The 20143-nt window shown below is 43.6% G+C and overlaps 1 protein-coding gene across 3 annotated transcripts in view; it reads right to left on the bottom strand.

Moving 5' to 3' along the window:
- LOC307093232 (membrane cofactor protein-like) overlaps nucleotides 1-14549 on the bottom strand; it is a 65398-nt gene extending 50849 nt beyond the window's left edge. For all 3 annotated transcript variants that reach the window (XM_079761156.1, XM_079761158.1, XM_079761157.1), the window contains exons 1-6: nucleotides 14363-14549; nucleotides 13372-13566; nucleotides 12502-12595; nucleotides 8519-8604; nucleotides 7740-7937; nucleotides 5166-5349 (exon numbers count right to left, since the gene is read on the bottom strand). In XM_079761156.1, the coding sequence (XP_079617282.1) occupies nucleotides 5166-5349; nucleotides 7740-7937; nucleotides 8519-8604; nucleotides 12502-12595; nucleotides 13372-13566; nucleotides 14363-14474 (869 nt within the window). In that variant the 5' untranslated portion in view covers nucleotides 14475-14549. The remainder of the gene's footprint in view (nucleotides 1-5165; nucleotides 5350-7739; nucleotides 7938-8518; nucleotides 8605-12501; nucleotides 12596-13371; nucleotides 13567-14362) is intronic.
- Between the last annotated feature and the right edge of the window lie 5594 nt (nucleotides 14550-20143).

Raw genomic sequence — 20143 nt, forward strand, 5'->3', positions numbered from 1 at the left:
CAACTTATTCAACTAATAGGGGTGGGTGCAGTGGAAAGGAACTCAATCTCATTCCATCCTATATAACAAAATCCTAATATGCTAAGTGTCCGGACGTCCGGTCGGCCGTTCAACCAATCAAAGCATAATATGCTAATAATATGCTAAGGCCACTCAACCGCTCGCTATGACGTGCACTGACCACCAGGTTCAGACCCTCCAACCAGTATGTTAGCTTGCTGCTGGGGTCCGGCTGATTGGGACTGAGCAAGGCAGGCCGGACAAGCCCTGGAGCCCTCCCGTGGTCCCTCTCCAGCTGGCCAACCTCCCATGTTCATTCCCTGCCCCGATTATGCACCAGTGGGGTCCCATGGCCTGGCCTGCGCCCTCTCACAATCCGGGACCCCCCCAAGGGATGTTGAAGAGCCGGTTTCAGCCTGATCCCATAGGCCAGGCCGAGGGACCCCATTGGTGCACGAATTCATGCAGTGGGCCTCTAGTCCTATATAATAAAGAGCTAATATGCTCATTAGACCGGATGGCAGAATGACCTTCCTGAACAACCAGTGGGTGGAAGGCAGGGCCAGCGAGCCTGCGCTACCAGGCCAGCCATGGTGGTTGCGGGCCCCCCGCTCCCGCAGAGGCAGCGGGAGAGGCAGTGGCATAGTCCAGGCACCTCCGGAGAGTCAGGATGGGGTGCGACCATGGTGCCTCAACCTCCCACAGCCTCTCCCCTGGCCAGCCTGGCCCCCAATTGGCCCCCCACCAGTGGTTGGGGGGCGGGGTCAGCGCTAAGGAGCAGTGAGCCTGGCTCTGGTTGAGCTGTGCTCTCCCCCACACCCCTACTCAGCCAGAAGCTGGGCTCACAGCTGGCAAGCACAGAGGCAGTGGCGGGAGCCTCTCCTACCTCCGCAGCAGGTGGGCGGTAAGGAGCGAGGAGTCCTGGACTGCGAGAGGGATATCTGAGTGGTGGCTTAGGCGGACATTCCCTGAGGGGTCCCGGACTGTGAGAGGGCGCAGGCTGGGCTGAGGGACCCCCCCCCTCCAGTGAACAAATTTCATGCACCGGGCCCCTAGTCCTACATAATAAAACGCTAATGTGCAAATCAACCAAACAGCGGAACAATCAGCGGAACAACCTGTCGCTATGACGCGCACTAACCAGTAGGGGGCAGACGCTCAACGCAGGAGCTGCCCCCTGGTGTTCAGGGCGCTTCTACAGGGGGAGCGCCGCAAAGCCAGAAGCTGGGCTCACGGCTGACGAGCGCAGCGGCGGTAGCAGGAGCCTCTTCTGCCTCCGATGCAGGTGGGTGGTAAGGAGCAAGGGGTCCGGGACTGAGAGACTCAGACTGCAAGAGGGATGTCTGACTGCCAGCAGGTGGACATTCTCCAAGGGGTCCTGGACTGTGAGAGGGCACAGGCTGAGCTGAGGGACCCCCTCAGTGCATGAATTTCATGCACCGGGCCTCTAGTATACAATAAGTATTTCAGATGTACCAACAATTTAAATTCAAAGAATGCAACCAGAACACAAGGTTGAAATGTTTATGTAATTGAAGTGTGGGGCAGACCTAAAGCTTTTGTAAAAAGACACAACACTCATAGCCAGCCATTAGGGAAGTGATGGATATAGCTAACTACCTATTAATGTAAAGCTTCTGCACATATCAATGACCATTGATAGAGTAAAATATGGCATATATTAAAGCCATCATTAAAAGGATGGGAATAAATCTAAATACAAACCCCAATCTAAGATGGTAGGTATAAAAAGTTTTTAGGAAAATATGAACAGTATGATGCCAATTTTGTTTAAGATAAAGGAAAAATTGACAAAATATGAAAATCTACACATATAGGATATTAATGTATAGAAACAGTAACAATGGACTAGAGTAAGAGGAGATTCTTTACTCTGTAATGTTTGAAATTCTAGAAATTTATATTCATATACTACTACTTATGTAATTGAAAGTTATATAAAGTAATCTATATCCAATAGCATAAAATTCTTAAAAGGAAACTGACTGGTAAAAATAACGGGGGGTGGGGGTGGGGGGTGAACCTAGAAAACAATGTTCACTTCAGGTAAAAGGGGCTTAAATTTATGAGTTCTGGTAAATCAACACAAGTAATTCAGAAACCTAATAGAACAAAGGACATGAATAAGTAAAGTAGAACAAAAAGCTTATCTGATAATTAAAGAAATGCAAATTAATACATGACTTCATTTCCCACCCATCTATACTAATCTATATTAATAAAAGGATAATATGCTATTTAGACTGAGAGACCTTCCGGACATCCTTCCAGACAAAGCCATAGTGGCAGGGCAGAGGCAGAGGTGGGTTAGGGGCGATCAGGCCAGGAGGGGAGGGCAGTTGGCAGTGATCAGGCCAGTGGGGGGGGGGGGGCAGTTGGAGGCGAGCAAACCGGCAAGGAGGGCCAGTTGGGGGCGAGCAGGCCGGCAGGGAGGGGCAGTTGGGGGCAAGCAGGCCAGCAGTGGGGGGCAGTTGGGGGCAATCAGGCCAGCAAGGGGGGGAGTTGGGGGCAAGCAGGCCAGCAGGGGGGCAGTTGGGGGCAAGCAGGCCAGCAGGGGGGGAAGTTGGGGTGATCAGGTCGGCAGGGGGGGAAGTTGGGGGCAAGCAGGCTGGCGAGGGGGACAGCTGGGGGCGATCAGGCCAGTTGGGGGGGGCCGTTGGGGGTGATCAGGCCGACAAGGGGGGGAAGTTGGGGGTGAGAAGTCTGGCGAGGGGGGCAGTTGAGGGCAAGTAGGCTGGCAGGCAGAGTGGTTAGGGGTGATCAGACTGAAGGGGGTCAATGGGGGGGTAAGTGGGCATATAAAAAATATGTAAACTTTCAACAATAAAAAGTTATATATAAACTTTCAACAATAAAAAAATTAAAAATCATAAAAATAAAAACTCCCTATAGTTTATAAAGTTTTCTCACAATAAATTTGCTCCTCTTCTTTCAAATGCTAATTGTAAAGGTGTTTTATAAGCCTTTCATAGTTAACTCGTTCAAAAGAGCCTATCAACAAACAGTATCCCACAGTACATATACCACTAGGACATGTGAATGGGACATGTGACCCACTAGGACAGGTGGGTCAATGAGTATAAACTTCACATGCAAAAACCATCTCTTCTCACCCCACCCCCCAAACATCACAGCGCTCAACTGAGATACTCAAGGAGGCTACTAGAGGCCAGATCTACAGGAATTATAAAAAGGTGTTCTAATTACCATGTTAACATGCATAACTTCCCTCAATTTTTAAAGTCTTAGGAAAACAGAAAATATACAAGCAAATTGAAAGCCAATGATTGAGATTAGAGATCAACACCCTCCTTAACCAACAGGGAATTAAAGCCCACAGAAATGATGTTGCATGAGTAAGCAGAACCAATCGAGGGCCCTGAGTGAGGTCAGCCCAGGCCAGTGGTCGGCAAACTCATTAGTCAACAGAGCCAAATATCAACAGTACAATGATTGAAATTTCTTTTGAGAGCCGAAAACCGACTTCTGCGCATGGGCCATGAAGTTTCAATCGCACTGTACGTGTGCACCCGCACGTGGTGTTTTGTGGAAGAGCCACACTCAAGGGGCCAAAGAGCCACAAGTGGCTCGCGAGCCGCGGTTTGCCGACCACTGGCCCAGGCTAATGCTCTTCCCACTACTGCTCCTGCCTCTTGTTTTTGCTGAAACCAAAGAGAAGCCAGAGAAAGCAGCACTGAAATCAGGAAGACAACTCCTTCCACCGCATGAAAATAATCTCTCAAGTCTTAGGCTGAGTGGTTGATGAATAGTCCATGCAACAAGTCCTCCATTTCATTTCAATAAAGTTTTTCCCCTGTATTTCAGTTGCTATAAAATTTAGTTTCTATTCCAAATGAAAATGCTAGTGAAGCCCTGGCCCGGTGGTTACAACATATTCCCATATACCAAATGCAGGTTCACTTCCCAGTCAGGGCACATACCTAAGTTGTGAGTTTGACCCATGGTTGGCTTGCATATGGGAGGCAACCAATTCATATCTCTCTCTCTCTCTCTCTCTCTCTCTCTCTCTCTCTCTCTCTCTCTCTCTCTCAAAACAATAAACATATCCTCAGGTGAGGATTAAAAAAAAAGGGGGGGGGCAGTAAAGGCAAAAAGAGTAACTGTGTGAGATGAGAGTGGAGGGTAGTAGCAATTCGGGTCTTGTTCTAGAGACACCGCCCGAAAGCACCAGTTGAAATTGCACTAGAAAAGGAATGAAACTGTTTGCAGTCCAGGAAATGACACTTAGTCCGGGATCAGGAAGATGCCCTGTAAAGGTGTCACCAGATAGACCACTTTTAAAATGGATGAAATAGCAACGTTGATGACGGGAAACAAACACATTAAAGAACAGAAGCCATGGATCTTCTTGTTCACTGACTTACTGGATCGATGCTGTTAAGGCATATAGCTGCCTTTAAGTACTTCCTATATGCTAGATACTGTGCTAAATGCATTAATGGATCCCACTTAAAGGTTCCTACCATCCAATGAGGAAGGTATTGAACAATCTTACATATAAATAAACACATTTAAAGTTTACATAACATGCCAAGTTAATAGAGCTGTTTCTATCTGAGGACCATGGCAAATAAGTTTAGAATCATTACGTAGAACATCTAGAATGGCTGTAAATACCTGCTTCGTTCTTTCGTTACTATAAAATGGATGAATGAGTGTAAATCATCAGGTATTTAAAGGATTATGAAAAAATATCTAGGAATTGAAATTATTTCTAAAAATCACCAGGAATTTAAAAGGTTTTGAAAGTGGAAGCAGGATGTTACTAAACCTGAAGGACTAAAAATCGGAGGTGTGGTACTGGGAGGATGGGAAGTCAACACTGGAAAAGAAAATAATTTCGACTGGATTAACCACATAGGAATTATGGTCTTTTCCAAAATTATTTAGATGAAAATACCCTTGCTTCAATTTTCTTACAGAAGACAAATTTATAACCTGTGTGATACACATAACGTGCCAACCCTATGAAAATACACAAGTAACCAAAGCAGAATTCTTTGTGACTTTGTGTCATGTTAAGACATAAATACTAAAACTGCTTCACTTCAATTACTCTGTCATTTATATTTCAAAGAAATAAAATCCAAACAGGACAAGAAAGTAGAAGACACCCTTTGTACCTTTTAACACAGCGAGGCATCTCGGGTACCCAGGTGCTATTAGCTTCACAGACAATTTTGCGGCTGCCTTCAAGGGAATAACCCTGGTTGCATGCAAATTCAACCTCTGCTCTGTAGTAATATTTTTTTCCAGATCCTGACACAAGGTTTCCACCAGGGACTGATGGATATTCACATTTGACCACTGAAACGTGAAGAAATTTCAGAATTAATGGAAAGCTGTTTTAGCCTAGGAGAGAAAACCTAGCGCAACGTAGTCATTTCCACTGTGACAAAGAGGCAAGGAATGGAGGGCAGGATGTTAATCTTCTTAAAAAACAAACAAACTTTATTTGTGCATTTTAATTCCAGGTAAGTAGATTTCACGCAGTCCAGTTATGTTTTCCCACCTAGAACAGACTGTCATTAGGTTTATTGGCTTTCCTACATCTTCCCCCATTAATGACAGGTTTTTTATTTTTGTTTTAAATATATTTTATTGATTTTTTTACAGAGAGGAAGGGAGAGAGATAGAGAGTTAGAAACATCGATCAGCTGCCTCCTGCACACCCCCTACTGGGGATGTGCCCACAACCAAGGTACATGTCCTTGACGGGAATCAAACCTGGGACCTTTCAGTCCGCAGGCTGACGCTCTATCCACTGAGCCAAACCGGTTTTGGCTAATGACAGGTTTTGAGAAAGGTCTGCCTACCAGATACAATTTCCTAGTAAGTTCAAACACAGCCTTTTGATGCTCTTCAGCTCTAGAGCTTTGTTAAAATTTCATGCTGACACTGAGTACAGTGCCCTACTTTTGTACAAAGGCAGGAGACACTCTTGTGATGAGAAAATGCTTCAGCTCAAATGTAAAAGTTGGAAAGAAGCTGGCTCTGCAAAGATGCAGGGAGGAAGTTCTCGGGTACTGCCAACATACAAGAACTGGGATGTTCAAGAAACGGAAAGGCCAATGGAGTCAGGGCAGTGTTTCCATACATTTCTTTTAATCCAACCCAGGAACCAAAAACTCCATTTTCCATTGCAAACCAGTATATAATCCCACAGGCCTGAGAAACTTAGGCTTCATACTAGTGTACTCTGGGATTTCCCGTTGTACTCTACTTCTCAAGAAGAACAATGCTGGTCCTGACCTACTAGATTGATTTCAGGATCCAGTAGTGGGTTTGGCAGAATTTGGAAAAAATAAAACACTGGCTGGCAATAAGTACAGAGAGCATCTTATGAGAATAAACCGGAAGCTGGCTCTTCCTTCTTGCATGTGGACCTGAATTTCCATCAGGTATCTTTTCCCTTCAGGCTAAAGAACTTCCTGTAGCAATTCTTATAGTGCAGGTAGGGTGGTGACAATTCTCTTAGCTTTAGTTTATCTTAAGTTTTTATCTCACCTTCAGTTTTAAAAGATTTCTCCTTAAAAGATGAAGGGATTAAGAAGTACCAATTGGCAGTTAAAAACCAGTCACAGGGATGTCAAGTACAGCATAGGGAATATAGTCAGTAATCCTATCCTGTATAATAAAAGTGTAATATGCTAAGTGTCCAACTCATAGGTCCACCATTTGGTCTACTGCTAGACCCAATGCTATGACATGCACTGACCATCAGGGGGCAGACGCTCAGACCAGTAGGTTAGCAGTATTTTTCCTTGACAGAGATTTCTAGGAGTCCTGTTTTATTTTTCTTTCAGCACTTTAGATGTTATTGTCTTCTAGGTACAAATTCCTTAAGAGAAGTCAGCTGTCATTCTTACTTAGAGGGGTGAGGCGAATGTAATATGTTGGTGTTGCTGCTGCCCCTGGGAGAGGGGTCACACCGTGGGGGTGCGCGCCCCTCCCAGGCTGAGACCCCAGGCTTCCGCCGCTGGGAGTGGATCACACCATGGGGAGTGAATTTGTTTTTGTTTTTTATAAAGGGTCAGGAGGGCCTCTGGGCAGCATTCCAACAGGCCGCTTACTCTGCCGGCTCTCTGCGGTAGCCCTCCCTGAGACTGGGGGACTCTGGCGGGGCTGAGAAGACTGGGCTTTGCCATCTTGTGGCTATGGGTGCCGCCATTTTGTTGTACAGGCATATGTCAAAGATATAGCAGGTTTGGTATCAAACCATAGCAATAAAGGAGTATCACAACACAAGGCATAATCTATTTGCTGGGGAGAGTCTTGCCTTCAATTTTTAAAAACAAAATATCTGTGAAATGCAATAAAGCAAAGTGCTATTAAACAAGGTATGCTTGATGTTTGTTTGTTTGTTTTACATTTTATTGATTTTTTACAGAGAGGAAGGGAGAGGTATAGAGAGTTAGAAACATTGATGAGAGAGAAACACTGACCAACTGCCTCCTGCACACCGCCTACTGGGGATGTGCCCGCAACCAAGGTACATGTCCTTGACCGGAATCGAACCTGGGACCTTTCAGTCCGCAGGTTGACGCTCTATCCACTGAGCCAAACCGGTTAGGGCTAGAAAACAATTTAACAGGTTGAGGGAGCTTATGTGGCTATTCTGTTTACTTGTTAGTCAAGTACTTACAAAGTATTTCCATACTATTTACAAATGAAGACATAAATAAAAATGTTATTACCTTTACACTCAGGAGGGTCACTACTCCATTTGTTTGGCCCAGAACATCTCAGTATGCTCTCTCCAACAAGGGAATATTCATCTGGTCCACCGGAAGGCTTACAACTGTAAGTGACTTCTTCATTATATTCAAATGTATCCCTGTGGCTATTGGTGAATGCTCCATTTAGTATTTGTTCAGGTGGTTGACACAAAATCTCTTAAAAAGAAAAAAGGAGGACAGGAAAGGCAAAAGAAAAGATAAAAGATAAAAAAGATTAAGACAGCATTAGTAATGCCTTATGAACTGCCTTCAATAAATTTATTAACATATGATTTCTACAATCTAGTTGAATAGTCAATATCTATTTGAAACAAAGTTTCTATGAAGAAAAAAAAGTATGATCTTTTTCATCCTCAAGAGTATGTAGTGCAATTTGCCAAAGGTACAAATGGTGTGTTAAATGCAACTGCCCAAATTCTGAGGTCTACATTGAAGCCACATATTGATGAGTTTGCAAACACATAAAACAATACTACTATTCTCACTTTTTTGAAAATCTTGGTTTTCCTTAAAAATTATGTTGTATATATTAATATGTATTGTGCTTACTATTCTTAATAAATAATTATTTTTAAAAATTTTCAAGGACAATTCCAATATAATGGAATAGCAATAGCCATATCCCACCTGAAGAAAAGCTATGTGGGGGTCTTTTTAAATTTAAAAGCATAAAGTCAAATCAAGGCCAAAAGTTTGAGAACTACTGGATCTAAATTCTAAAGACACAGTATACTTACTTTCACACAGTGGGAGGTCACCACGCCAAGCCACATCATTTCCAAAAAATTCACAATGTACAACTGGTTTTCCAACTAAGTAATAACTAAGTAAGAAGAAAAAAAGATTACTGTTGTGCTGGGTTTTTTTTTAACCAGTTAACATGAGGCATATAATAACTAAAAGAAATATGGTTGTTTTTCTGCACTATAGTAGCTTGAGGGAAAAGTTTCTTAAATAGCCTATAATGAAAGTTCTTAAATAGCCTATAATGAAAGTACTAACTAAATCTATAATTTAATGAAAGAGAGTTGCTGCATTTGAGCACACACTGACCTATATCAAATTATCTACACACTAGAGGCCCGGTGCATGAAATCCATGCATGGAGGTGGAGGGTGATGAGGGGGTTCCCTCAGCCTGACCTGCACCCTCTCCAATCCGGGACTCCACAGGGGATGTCCGACTGTTGATTTAGGCTCAATCCCCTAAACCAGCAGTTGGACATCCCTCTTGCAATCCGGGACCGCTGGCTCCTAACTGCTCACCTGCCTACCTGCCCAATCGGCCCTAACCATTCTGCCTGCCTGCCTGATTGCCCCTAACAACCCTTCCTGCCTGCCTGATTTCCCCTAACCACTCTGCTAGCCTGCCTGATGCCCCAAACTGCTCCCCTGCCTGCTTGATCACCCCTAACTGCTCCCCTACCTGCCTGATTGCCCCTAACTGCCTCTGCCTGCCTGCCTGCCTAATCACCCCTAACTGCCTCTGCCTGCCTGCACAATCGCTCCTAACCACCTCTACCTGCCTGCCTGCCGGATGCCCCTAACTGCTCCCCTGCCGGCCTGATCGCCCCTAACTGATCTCCCCTGCCAGCCTTGATCACCCCTAAATGCTCTCCCCTGCCGGCCTAATAGCCCCTAACTGCTCTCCCTGCCGGCCTGATCTCCCCTAACCACTTTGCCTGCCTGGCCCTTTCCTTCCTTGGAAAACAAAATCAACTCCCTCTCTCTGCATCTATTTCTTTCTCAGTTGTGAATTCTTTCACAGCCCATGTCCCTGGCCAAATCCTAACAAAATGAATACAATGTGAATATCAATTCAGAGATGGAAAACCTAAAAAGAAACCAAAAGGCAATTTTGGAATTGAAAAGTACACTAACTTAAATGAAAAAATTCACTACAGGAATTAAAGGTAGTTTTTAGCAGACAGAAAAATGATTCAGTGAACCTGAAGAAAGGCCAATGGAAATTATTGAGTCTGAAGAATAGAAAGAAGAAAGAATGAAGACAAGTGAAGAGAGCCTATGGGACCTGTGGGAAATTGATAAGCAGATCACATACACACTGTGGGCCTCTCAGAAAGAGAAGACAGAGAGGAGGAGGCAAAGAAAATATCTGAAGAACAATGGCTGAAAGTTTCCCAAATTTGATGGAAGACAGATATAAATATTCAGAAATCTCAACAAACTCTAAGATGAACTAAAGAGACCCACACTAAAAAATCTAATGATTGAACTTTCAAAAGCCAGTGACAGAATTTGAAAAGCTGTGAGAGAGAAGTGAATCATCAGGTACAAGGGACTCTAAATAAGAATATCAGCGAATTTCTCATCAGAGTCTTGGAGGCTAGAGGACAGTGTACTGACAGACTCAAAGGGATTTAAAAAGATAGAAAAAAGCCAACCCAAAATCCTCAATATAGCAAAACTGTGCTGAAACATGAGGGAGATATTAAGGATTTTTCAGAAATAAAAGCTGAGAGAGTTGTTACCATTAGACCTTGCCTGCAAAAAATATTAAAGGGAGTCCTGAAAGGTGAAATTAAAGAAAGTAACCCAAAGGCAAATGAATAAATAAGCATTTCACTGCAGGCACATACACAGGCATTTATTAAAGCCAGTATTATTGTAACAATGGTTTGAACCTATAATTTTTGTTTTCTGTGTGTTTTAAGAGAATAATCCTTTAAAGGAAGATAAATACATTACTGTGGAGGCTAGTATTACAAATTGGCCAGCAGAGGAGGGCAGTTGGGGGCAACCAGGTGGGCAGGAGAGGGCAGTTGGGGACTAGATCAGGCAGGCAGAGGCAGTTGGGGATGAAATGAGGCTGGCAGGGGAGAGCAGTTGGGGGCGAGATCAGGCCAGCAGGGGAGGGCAGTTAGGGGCGATCAGGCAGGCAGGCAGAAGGGTAAGGGCAATCAGGCAGGCAGCCAGATGCAGTTAGGGGTGATCAGGCAGGCAGGTGAGCGGTTAGGAGCCAGCAGTCCCAGATTGCGAGAGAGATGGTCTAAACCAGCAGTTGGACATCCCCCAAGGGGTCCCCAATTGGAGAGTGTGCAGGCTAGGCTGAAGAAACCCCCTCTCCATGCACGAATTTTGTGCACCGGGCCACTAGTATTATTATAAGAGCCCCATGGAACAAAGGCTACTATTAAATGCTCACTACCACTTTTTGAGATCTTCACTGCTTTGAAGCAGTCTCAAAAACAAGGCTTTTCGCTAAGAGATCTTGAGCAACATTATGGTCCAGGCTAACCAGGTCAACTTTTGTCTGGTTAACACCTGACAGGGTTATCCTATATAATAAAAGCCTAATATGCTAAGTGTTCGGTCGACCTGTCAGCTGTTTAATCAAAGCGTAATATGCTAATGACATGCTAAGGTCACTCAACCACTTGCTATGACATGCACTGACCACCAGGGAGCAGACACTCCAACCAGTAGGTTAGCTCGCTGCTGGGGTCTGGCTGATTGGGCCTGAGCGAGATGGGCCGGACACATCCTGGAGCCCTCCCGTGGTCCCTCCCCGGCTGGCCAACCTCCTACGTCCATCCCCAGCCCCAATCATACACCGGTGGGGTCCCTCGGCTTGGCCTCCACCCTCTCGCAATCCGGGACCCCTCAGGGGATGTCAGAGAGCCGGTTTCGGCCCAATCCTGCAGGCCAGGGCGAGGGACCCCACTGGTGCACGAATTCATGCACTGGGCCTCTAGTCTCAATATAAGATTATTTTTGGCTGGCAATTCTACCTCCCATTTCTGTAAGCCCACCATCAACTCTGAAAGTTGGCCATTTTAAGTAGGGTGCACTTTGTTGTCAAGGATTAAGTCACCATGATTACTACATTTTCAATGCTAATGGCAGGCTTATTATTATATACTAGAGGCCCAGTGCATGACATTCGTACACTGGAGGGCGGGTCTCTGAGCCCGGACTGCATCCTTTCACAGTCCAGGAGCCCTTGAGGGATGTCCCACTGATGGCTTAAGCCCACTCCCCGCATAGAGCGGGCCTAGTCAGCAGTCGGACATCCTTAGTGCTGCTGTGGAGGTGGAAGAGACTCCCGCCACCGCTGCTGCAATCACCAGACGTCAGCCTGGCTTCTGGCTGAGCGGCGCTCCCCTGCTGAGAGCACACTGACCACCAGGGGGCAGCTCCTGCATTGAACATCTGTTCCCTGGCGGTCAGTGCATGTCATAGCAACCAGTCATTCCACTGTTCAGTCAATTTGCATATTACCCTTTTATTATATAGAACTAGAGGCCCGGTGCCCAGATAGGTCCCTCGGCCTGGCCTGCAGGGGCCAATCGGGGCTAGCTGGCCAAGGAGGGACTGTGGGAGGGCTCCAGGGCGTGTCCAGCCCATCTCACCCAGTCCCAATTGGTCAGACCCCAGCAGGAAGCTAATCTACCAGTCAGAGCGTCTGCCCCCTTGTGGTCAGTGGGCGTCATAGCAACTTGTCGAACGAAGGGTCGGACACTTAGCATATTAGGCTTTTATTATATAGGATAGCATTATACAGGTCTGCTTTACTTCAATGGAAATTCCTTTCTATTCACTACACATCTTTTCAGTCTCTATAAGAAGCTGAACAGTTGACTGGCTATAAGTACAACTTCTCACACACAAAGCAAAATTAAATCAACATTATGGGAATACTTAGAAGAGAAGCAAAACAAAAATAGAAGTAGTAACATTTACCTATTTCCTCTACTTACCCCTCATTACAAGAATAGGTAGCCTGTGAACCAAACTGAAAATTTCCTTCTACTCGGCCATTTATGGGCTCTACTAGTTGTGGACATGATTTTCCTGAAAGAAATTTTAAAAATTCGTTGTTTTATACCAGTGATGGGCAACCGTTTGAGCTTGGTGTGTCAAACTTCGCCAAAAAACTGAGCATAACTCGGGTAGTGTGTCATTTTGAGGAAAAAACATTATTTCGCAAATGTTTCATCCTCGGCATGCGGCTGCCTCAGCGGCCGCGTGTCATCAGAAATGGCTACGCGTGTCAGTGCTGACACGCGTGTCATAGGTTCGCCATCACTGTTTTATACAAACTCCAAAACAGATCTGAATCAAAACCAAAATTCTACATTGCTCTCCTGTGGGAATACTACTTTTCTTTCTTTAACTATTAAAAGGCCAAACTTAACCCTTTGCACTCGCTTGCTTTTTTCTCGATTCCTTTATTCTACTCGGGATTTAATTTTTTAAATACCCCAGATTCTACAAAGCGCGGCAGTAGAATAAAAAACTGGAGTTTCTTTTCATACAAATTTATTTATTTGGATTTTTTAATATTTCAAATTATTGATACATTCAATACAATTCGACATACGAGCTGCTACCGATGCTAACCGTGTCGAGTCACACTCGACATCCGAGTGCAAAAGGTTAAGATTCACATTTACCCAGACAAGTAACAAGAAAAAGATTCCCTGGAAATTTTTCAAAGCTTGAAAAAATACATGACTATCTAAGATCTACATCCACATGAGAAAACCATCACTGTAGTAGCAGAATATGCCGTCTAAAAGGTATGAGAATCTTTAGAACAACAAAAATAAGAAGTTTTGTGTACTTACTTGTACAAGCCTCCCGGAGAGGAGGTGCCCATGTGCCATCAGCCTGACAAACAGTGGCGGTGGGACGAACAAGAGGAACAATAAGCCTGTATCCTGGGCGACACTCATAGTCTGCTGTGAACCCAGGACTTACAGGGGGCACAGGATTACCCTTGGCTTTCATAGATTCATATCTTGGTATCTCATCACAGGCATCTGGGCATGAGAGAATAAGACACGAAAGTCAAGTACTTTCTCTTTTTCACCAGCCACGGATTCTGGCAGGTCCTTGGAGAGCTTATGGTTTCTCAGGGAATAAGGTGAATATTCATCCAACAGTAAATTAAAGAGACAGCAGAAATATTTTTTATTTTAAAATATACTGATAGGTGTGCGTCCTTCCCCAGTGTTTCTCAGTTCACTGCACACTCACCTCTCCCCTAAGACAACTTCTACAGTATGTAGCCCTAGATCAGAGTCCTCTAAAACAGTTTGAAATGCAAACTGATGGTGACTTGTCACTTCAGGCTCAGTCTCCTCTCAGGAGGCAAGTTCCTAGAGGTCAGGGTCATATGCCTTCTTTTCCTGCTACACTCTGTGCCCCTCTGCATGCTCAAGAAATGCTATGGGTAGAGGTGATTATTATTCAAGAATTGTGGATTTCATAGATAGAAATAAATATGGATTAAACTATTTCAAAATATAAGACTTCATATTAGCGAAATGAGCATTTTTACAAGTGAGTAAATGCCATTTAAAATCAAATAGTATTACTTTGAATACCCTTACATGAAAAAACTTCTGCTTTCTTAACATTACTTTACGCAATTGACCCTTGAGAGGGTCAACTGCGTAAAGTAATGCGGCGGTTCGGTTCCGGCCCCCCTCCCACCCCCCAGTTGAAAGTCCGCAGATGTCTCCGAATTCCCCCAAACTCAGAGTGCTTCCAGGCGGCCGGCTCCCCAACCCGCTCCAGCTCGCTCCGGAGCGCACCCCCTCTCCAGGCCCCTACCGGTGGAGGCGGGTAACCGGAGCACTAGGGTCCCCAGAAGGATCCCAACGAAGCTCCGAGAAGAAAAGGGACGGCGAGGAGGCGCCGTTCGCGGCCGGCGAGAAGCCCTCATTTTCCGGGAGCTGAGCGGGAGCCTGAGCACCAGCAACACGACCCAGCAAGCCTCAGACGTACACAACCTCGAAGGCGGAACCGCCGCTGGGCACGGCCCGGGCCACGCCTGAACGGAAGTGACGCTGCGGGCGGGCGGGCCAATCGCGGGCCGCAGGGCGGGGCCTCGGCCCTGGGCGGAGCCTTAGCCCCAGGGGGTGGGGCGTGGCCTGGCCGCGCTCTGACCCCGGGGATCTGCAGGCAGCTGGGGCTCCACTTGTGCTGACCATTCTTCACTGGCTGAGGTTTGAGGGAAATGCTGGTGCACTGCTTATATGTTTATTGAGGTCTCTTAATCAGAAATATGTTTGTCTATACATTCACCTCGTTCCTTTATGGTTTTATTTTTAACATTAACCTTTCTTCCCTATGGACTTGGCTTTGGTGAATGACAGGCGGCAGGGATCTAATTTCCTTTTTCAGATAGCTGCCTTCTTATTACATAATTCCGGTTTTCCATGACTTGGAATGTCACGTTTGTTGCAGCCGAAATCTTACCCAAACTTGTGCTTTTTCTTGAGCTCTGTGTTTTGTTCTATGGATCTATATCTCTATTCTCGCATCATGTCAATTATTTTATTCTTTTAAATAAATATTAATAGCACTTCTGTTTTGTAATCGCATAACATTTACAATTATGTTGTTAAATTTAAAAACAATGCCGTTGGACTTCTGATTGAAATGGCATTAAATTTGCATACTAATTCAGCGATAACTTATATCTGTTAAAAAAAAATTAACCTTGAGAGTTGGCACCAATCTTTGAACAAAAAAAGATTTCAAAATAACTTTCTATACTAATAAAATGTACTTTCATTTCATACATTTCTCTCAATTTGGAGATTTTATTTAAAAAAATCACTTATCCACCTCAATATTGCCAGGAATACTGTGTTGAGTTGCCCTATAAATGCAAATGTTAAAGAAAAACAGACAAGATGATCAGACCCAAATTCATACCCATTTCAAAGAAGCATCACAGGATGGCGACTACATTCAAACTACATTGCAATGTTAGCTTTGTGTCTTAACAGTTGCATTCATGATAGGAAAGGAAACTAGACGTTCCCTTCCTAAATCTTTTCTTCTTCCAATTTTTATTGAGATATAATTGCCATCTTGTATAAATTTAAGATATATAGCATAATGATTTGATAGTGTGTATATTGTGAAATAACTACCACAATAAATTTAACATTCATCACCTCACATATATTTTTTCTTCCCTGTGTTCAGAATTTTTAATATCTTAACATCTTGCCAATACACAATACTCTGCTACTTGCTTAATTTATAACTGTTGACCAACTTCATCCAGTTTCCCCAACTACCTAGCCCCTGGCTCTGGCAACTACAATATGATTTATTTTTGTAGGAGTTTGGTTTTCAGATTCCTACATGTGAGGTCAACAGTATTTGTCCTTCTCTGTAGGACTCAGTTCACTTAACATAATGCCCCCAAGGTCCAGCCATGTTGTTACAAACGGCAGGACACACATAAATAACCTTTTCTTTATCTGGTTACACATCAATAGACACAGGCTGAACCATGTCTTGGTTATTGTAAATAATGCTACACCAGGGAGGTGCAGATGTCTATTCTTCCACATAGTGACTTCATTTCCTTTGGATATATTCCAGAAAGTTGAATTGCTGGATCAACTGGTAATTCTATTTTTAACTTTATGAGTAACCTCCGCTTCATTTGTCTGTGTTTCAAAGTCAATTCATTTTATTTTCTGCAGTAAAATCTTTTTTTAAAGATTTTTATTGATTTTAGAGAAAGAGGAAGGGAGAGGGTAAGAGAGAGGGAAACATCCATGTGAGAGAAATATCAACCAGCTGCATCCTGCATGCCCCGTACTGGGGATCACGCCTACAACCCAGGCATGTGCCCTGACCTGGAATCAAACTGTGACCTTTTGGTTCATAGGTCAATGCTTAACCACTGAGCACCACCAGCCAAGTGTAGAATATTTTTATTCAAATACCTTTTAAAATAAAAATCCAATATATGAGAGATAAAGAAGCATTAATATAAATTTAAGAAACATTTATTTGATAAAACAATGAAGCTATTTGCAGACAATGAAAATCTAAAGCTGCATTTTTCTTTTTTATTCCTCACCTGAGGATGTTTTTCCATTGATTATTAGAGAGAGTGGAAGAGAGAGGGAAAGACGGAGAAAAACATAAATGTGAAAGAAACACATCAAGCACCCTGACCAGGGCCAGGGCCAGGGAGGAAACTACAACCAAGGTAGGTGCCCTTGACTGGAATTGAACCCGGGACCCTTCGGTCTGCAGGCCGACGCTCTACCCACTGAGCCAAACCAGCGAGGGCTAAAACTGAATTTCTAATTACAGCTCTTTTATATTAACTTCAGCATTCATTAGATTAACTGTGAATACTTCTGAAACCTTGAAGCCCACAACAGTCATAAAACTGGTTGGTTTTAGCCTCAAGGAATCCCAGAGATCAAGCAGATCGAGAGGACGGGGAGGCCCTGACTGCCCTTCTACTAGGAATGTTTGTCTTCCCCTTTGCCCCTGGGATTCAAGACACCACTTTGCTTTTATCAAGAAATTGCCTTTCCCATTGGCCTTTGTAGACTCTGCTCCCAAACTCTTGATTGTAACTTAGAGTAAGTACCTCCCACATTATATAGGCGGTAGGATATATATCTTCTTACCTCATGGCCATTTTTCATCAAGTGATTTAAATACATTTAATCATCTTAAAAATGAGTACTTATGGTATTTTTCTACTTTAGTACTTATACTAAGGCTGTAGAAAGGTAATTGTATTCCAAACCTTCATAAGTACAAGTTCACATCAAGGTATTTTTATCTTTTTTTTTTTAATGATATTTATTTATTTATTTATTTATTTTATTTTATTTTATTTTATTTTATTTTATTTTATTTTATTTTATTTTTTAGTCCTCACCCAGGGATATTTTTCCATTGATTTTTAGAGAGTGAAACAGAGAAAGACAGAGAGAAATATCGATGTGAGAGAAACACATCGATTGGTTGCCTCCTGTACACATCCTGTCCAAGGCCCGGCCAGGGAGGAGCCTGCAACTGAGGCACATGCCCTTGACTGGAATTGAACCCAGGACCCTTTAGTCCAAAGGCCGACACTCCATTGACTGAGCCAAACCGGCTAGGGCTGGTACCAAGTTTTAAAAGCAGCGTTTGCTTATCTATGCCTAGTACCCTGCTTCCAGAGTTACCCTTAGGAATAAACAAGCATCTCTCTATACATGTTAGAGTCTCATAAATTAGTTTCTAAGGCAATGGAAGCCATTTTGGTTTTTTTTGGTGGGGAGATTATGGACATTAAACAGTGCAGAGAATATAATGGAAGTCTTTACTTTCCCTAAAGGAAAGGAGGTAAAGCTAAGTGTTACCCCACATCCTTTCTAGAGCATGTACACAAGGTGAGGAGTCTTTAAAAAACCCATTTACCTAAAACAGTAGTAAAATTTGCTCATAAACCTGAAGGTGCTTATTCATATTTCAAGAACACACGCACATCAATGGTAGTCTTCACCCTGGTTACTCACAGTAGCCCAGGCCCAGCAGCAGCATCACTTGGAGCTCAGCAGACATGGACCCTCAGGTCAGTTGTGGGACTGAACCTTGGATCCAGGGCTACAGCGCTCAGATACCGCTTCACCTTTAATAGAGCCCTTGACTGGTAGCTAGAAGGTTTGATTCGTGTTTGTTTAAGAACCTTTAAGTATTTCGATGCAGTGATGTTTTAAATACCTAAAACAACTCTGCACAGATTAGCCTTGTTACAATAATATTAAAAGGAGGTGGAAAATATTTTAGCAGGAAATGCAATTCTGACAGCACACTCACGCAAGAACACTTTAAAACAGTGGTTCTCAACCTTCCTAATGCCGCGACCCTTTAATACAGTTCCTCTGTGTTTTCCGATGGTCTTAGGCGACCCACAGGTTGAGAACCGCTGCTGTAGAGCCTAAAACCATCGGAAAACACAGATATTTACATTACGATTCATTAACAGTAGCAAAATGACAGTTATGAAGTAGCAATGAAAGTAATTTTATGGTTGGGGGTCACCACAACATGAGGAACTGTATTAAAGGGTCGCGGCATTAGAAAGGTTGAGAACCACTGCTTTAAAACAAGGCAGCACGCAATACAGATGCAAGCAAAAGCTGCACAAGTACATCAAGATGAGAAGCAACAACAGGTTCAAGAAACATGTTTTATTTACTGTCTTTTCCTGACTCGAAGAAATTTATACAAACAGGTTCCAATCACTGCAATAGCAAGAACTGCAAGAAACCAGAAAACAAATGACATGTAACTAAAAACTAAGTTTCAAAGTCCAGCAGAAGAAATTCATGTTGATTACACGTCAGTGGGCAAAAATATTCCTTTATTTAAGCCCATATTCATTCATCTGGACTCTTCACTGTCTAAATGCAATTCCCTTGTATCACTCAGGGTCTGCAGTAAGCCAGAGAAGAGTCTTTGCTTAATTTAGAATATTACTTAAAGCATATTTGGGATATTTAGGATTTGTTACTACAGGGACATGTAGAATACAAAAAAATATACAATACCAGCACAGGGTAGAATCATATGAAAGGTCAGGTATTTCTAGACTGGTTTACTCAATTTCAATCTATGAAAACTATAGACACTAAAACATCATTAAAAACGCACTTGTTCACATTAATATTTTGATTTAAGTGGCAACCAAATTTGGGACACTTACGTACAGTCAGAACAATCACAGCAATGAGTCCTCCATCTGAGAAAAAATAAAGCCAGTTTGAAGGTAATTGAGCACATGTGGGTCTCCACATAGTTGACACATTTTAATTTTGATGAGATCATGTGGAAACTACAGCAAAGAAAATGTTCATCGATCTAGTTCAGTGTGACAGCTAGTGCATCCAGCTCATTTTGATCACAGAGCCCTTCTAATCTGATTCCAGACTTAGGGTCCAACTTGTGAAACTCTTAATAGGCCCTCACTTGTCATTGTTTAGTGCTGTAGTAACCCCACTAGGTTATAAAAATTGGAATAATCATAAAAATTAGGAGAAAGTATTATAAAAATTACAATTTACTAGGTTAGAGGAAAATCATTTTAAGAAGATATTACCCCATTCTCACTTTAAAAAAAATATTTTTATTGATTTCAGAGAGGAAAGGAGAGGGAGAAAGAGTTAGAAACATCAATGACTAGAGGCCCAGTGCACAAAATTTGTGCACGGGGCGGGGGTGGGGGTGTCCCTCAGCCCAGCCTGCACCCTCTCCAATCTGGGACCCCTCAAGGGATGACCGACTGTCCATTTAGGCCCGATCCCACTGGTGGGATCGGGCCTAAACGGGCAGTCGGACATCCCTCTCACAATCCAAGATTGCTGGCTCCCAACTGCTTGCCTGCCTGCCTGCCTGATTGCCCCTAACCACTCCCCTGCCACCCTGATCGATACCTAACTGCCCTCCCCGGCCTGCCTAGTTGCCCCTAACTTCCCTCCCCTGCAGGCCTGGTTGCCCCAGCTGCCCTCCCCTGCTAGCCCGGTAACCCCTAATTGCCTTCCCTTGCCAGCCTGGTCACTCCTAACTGCCCTCCCC

This window comes from Cnephaeus nilssonii (assembly GCF_951640355.1).
Source record: "Cnephaeus nilssonii genome assembly, chromosome: 21".
NCBI lineage: Eukaryota > Metazoa > Chordata > Mammalia > Chiroptera > Vespertilionidae > Cnephaeus > Cnephaeus nilssonii.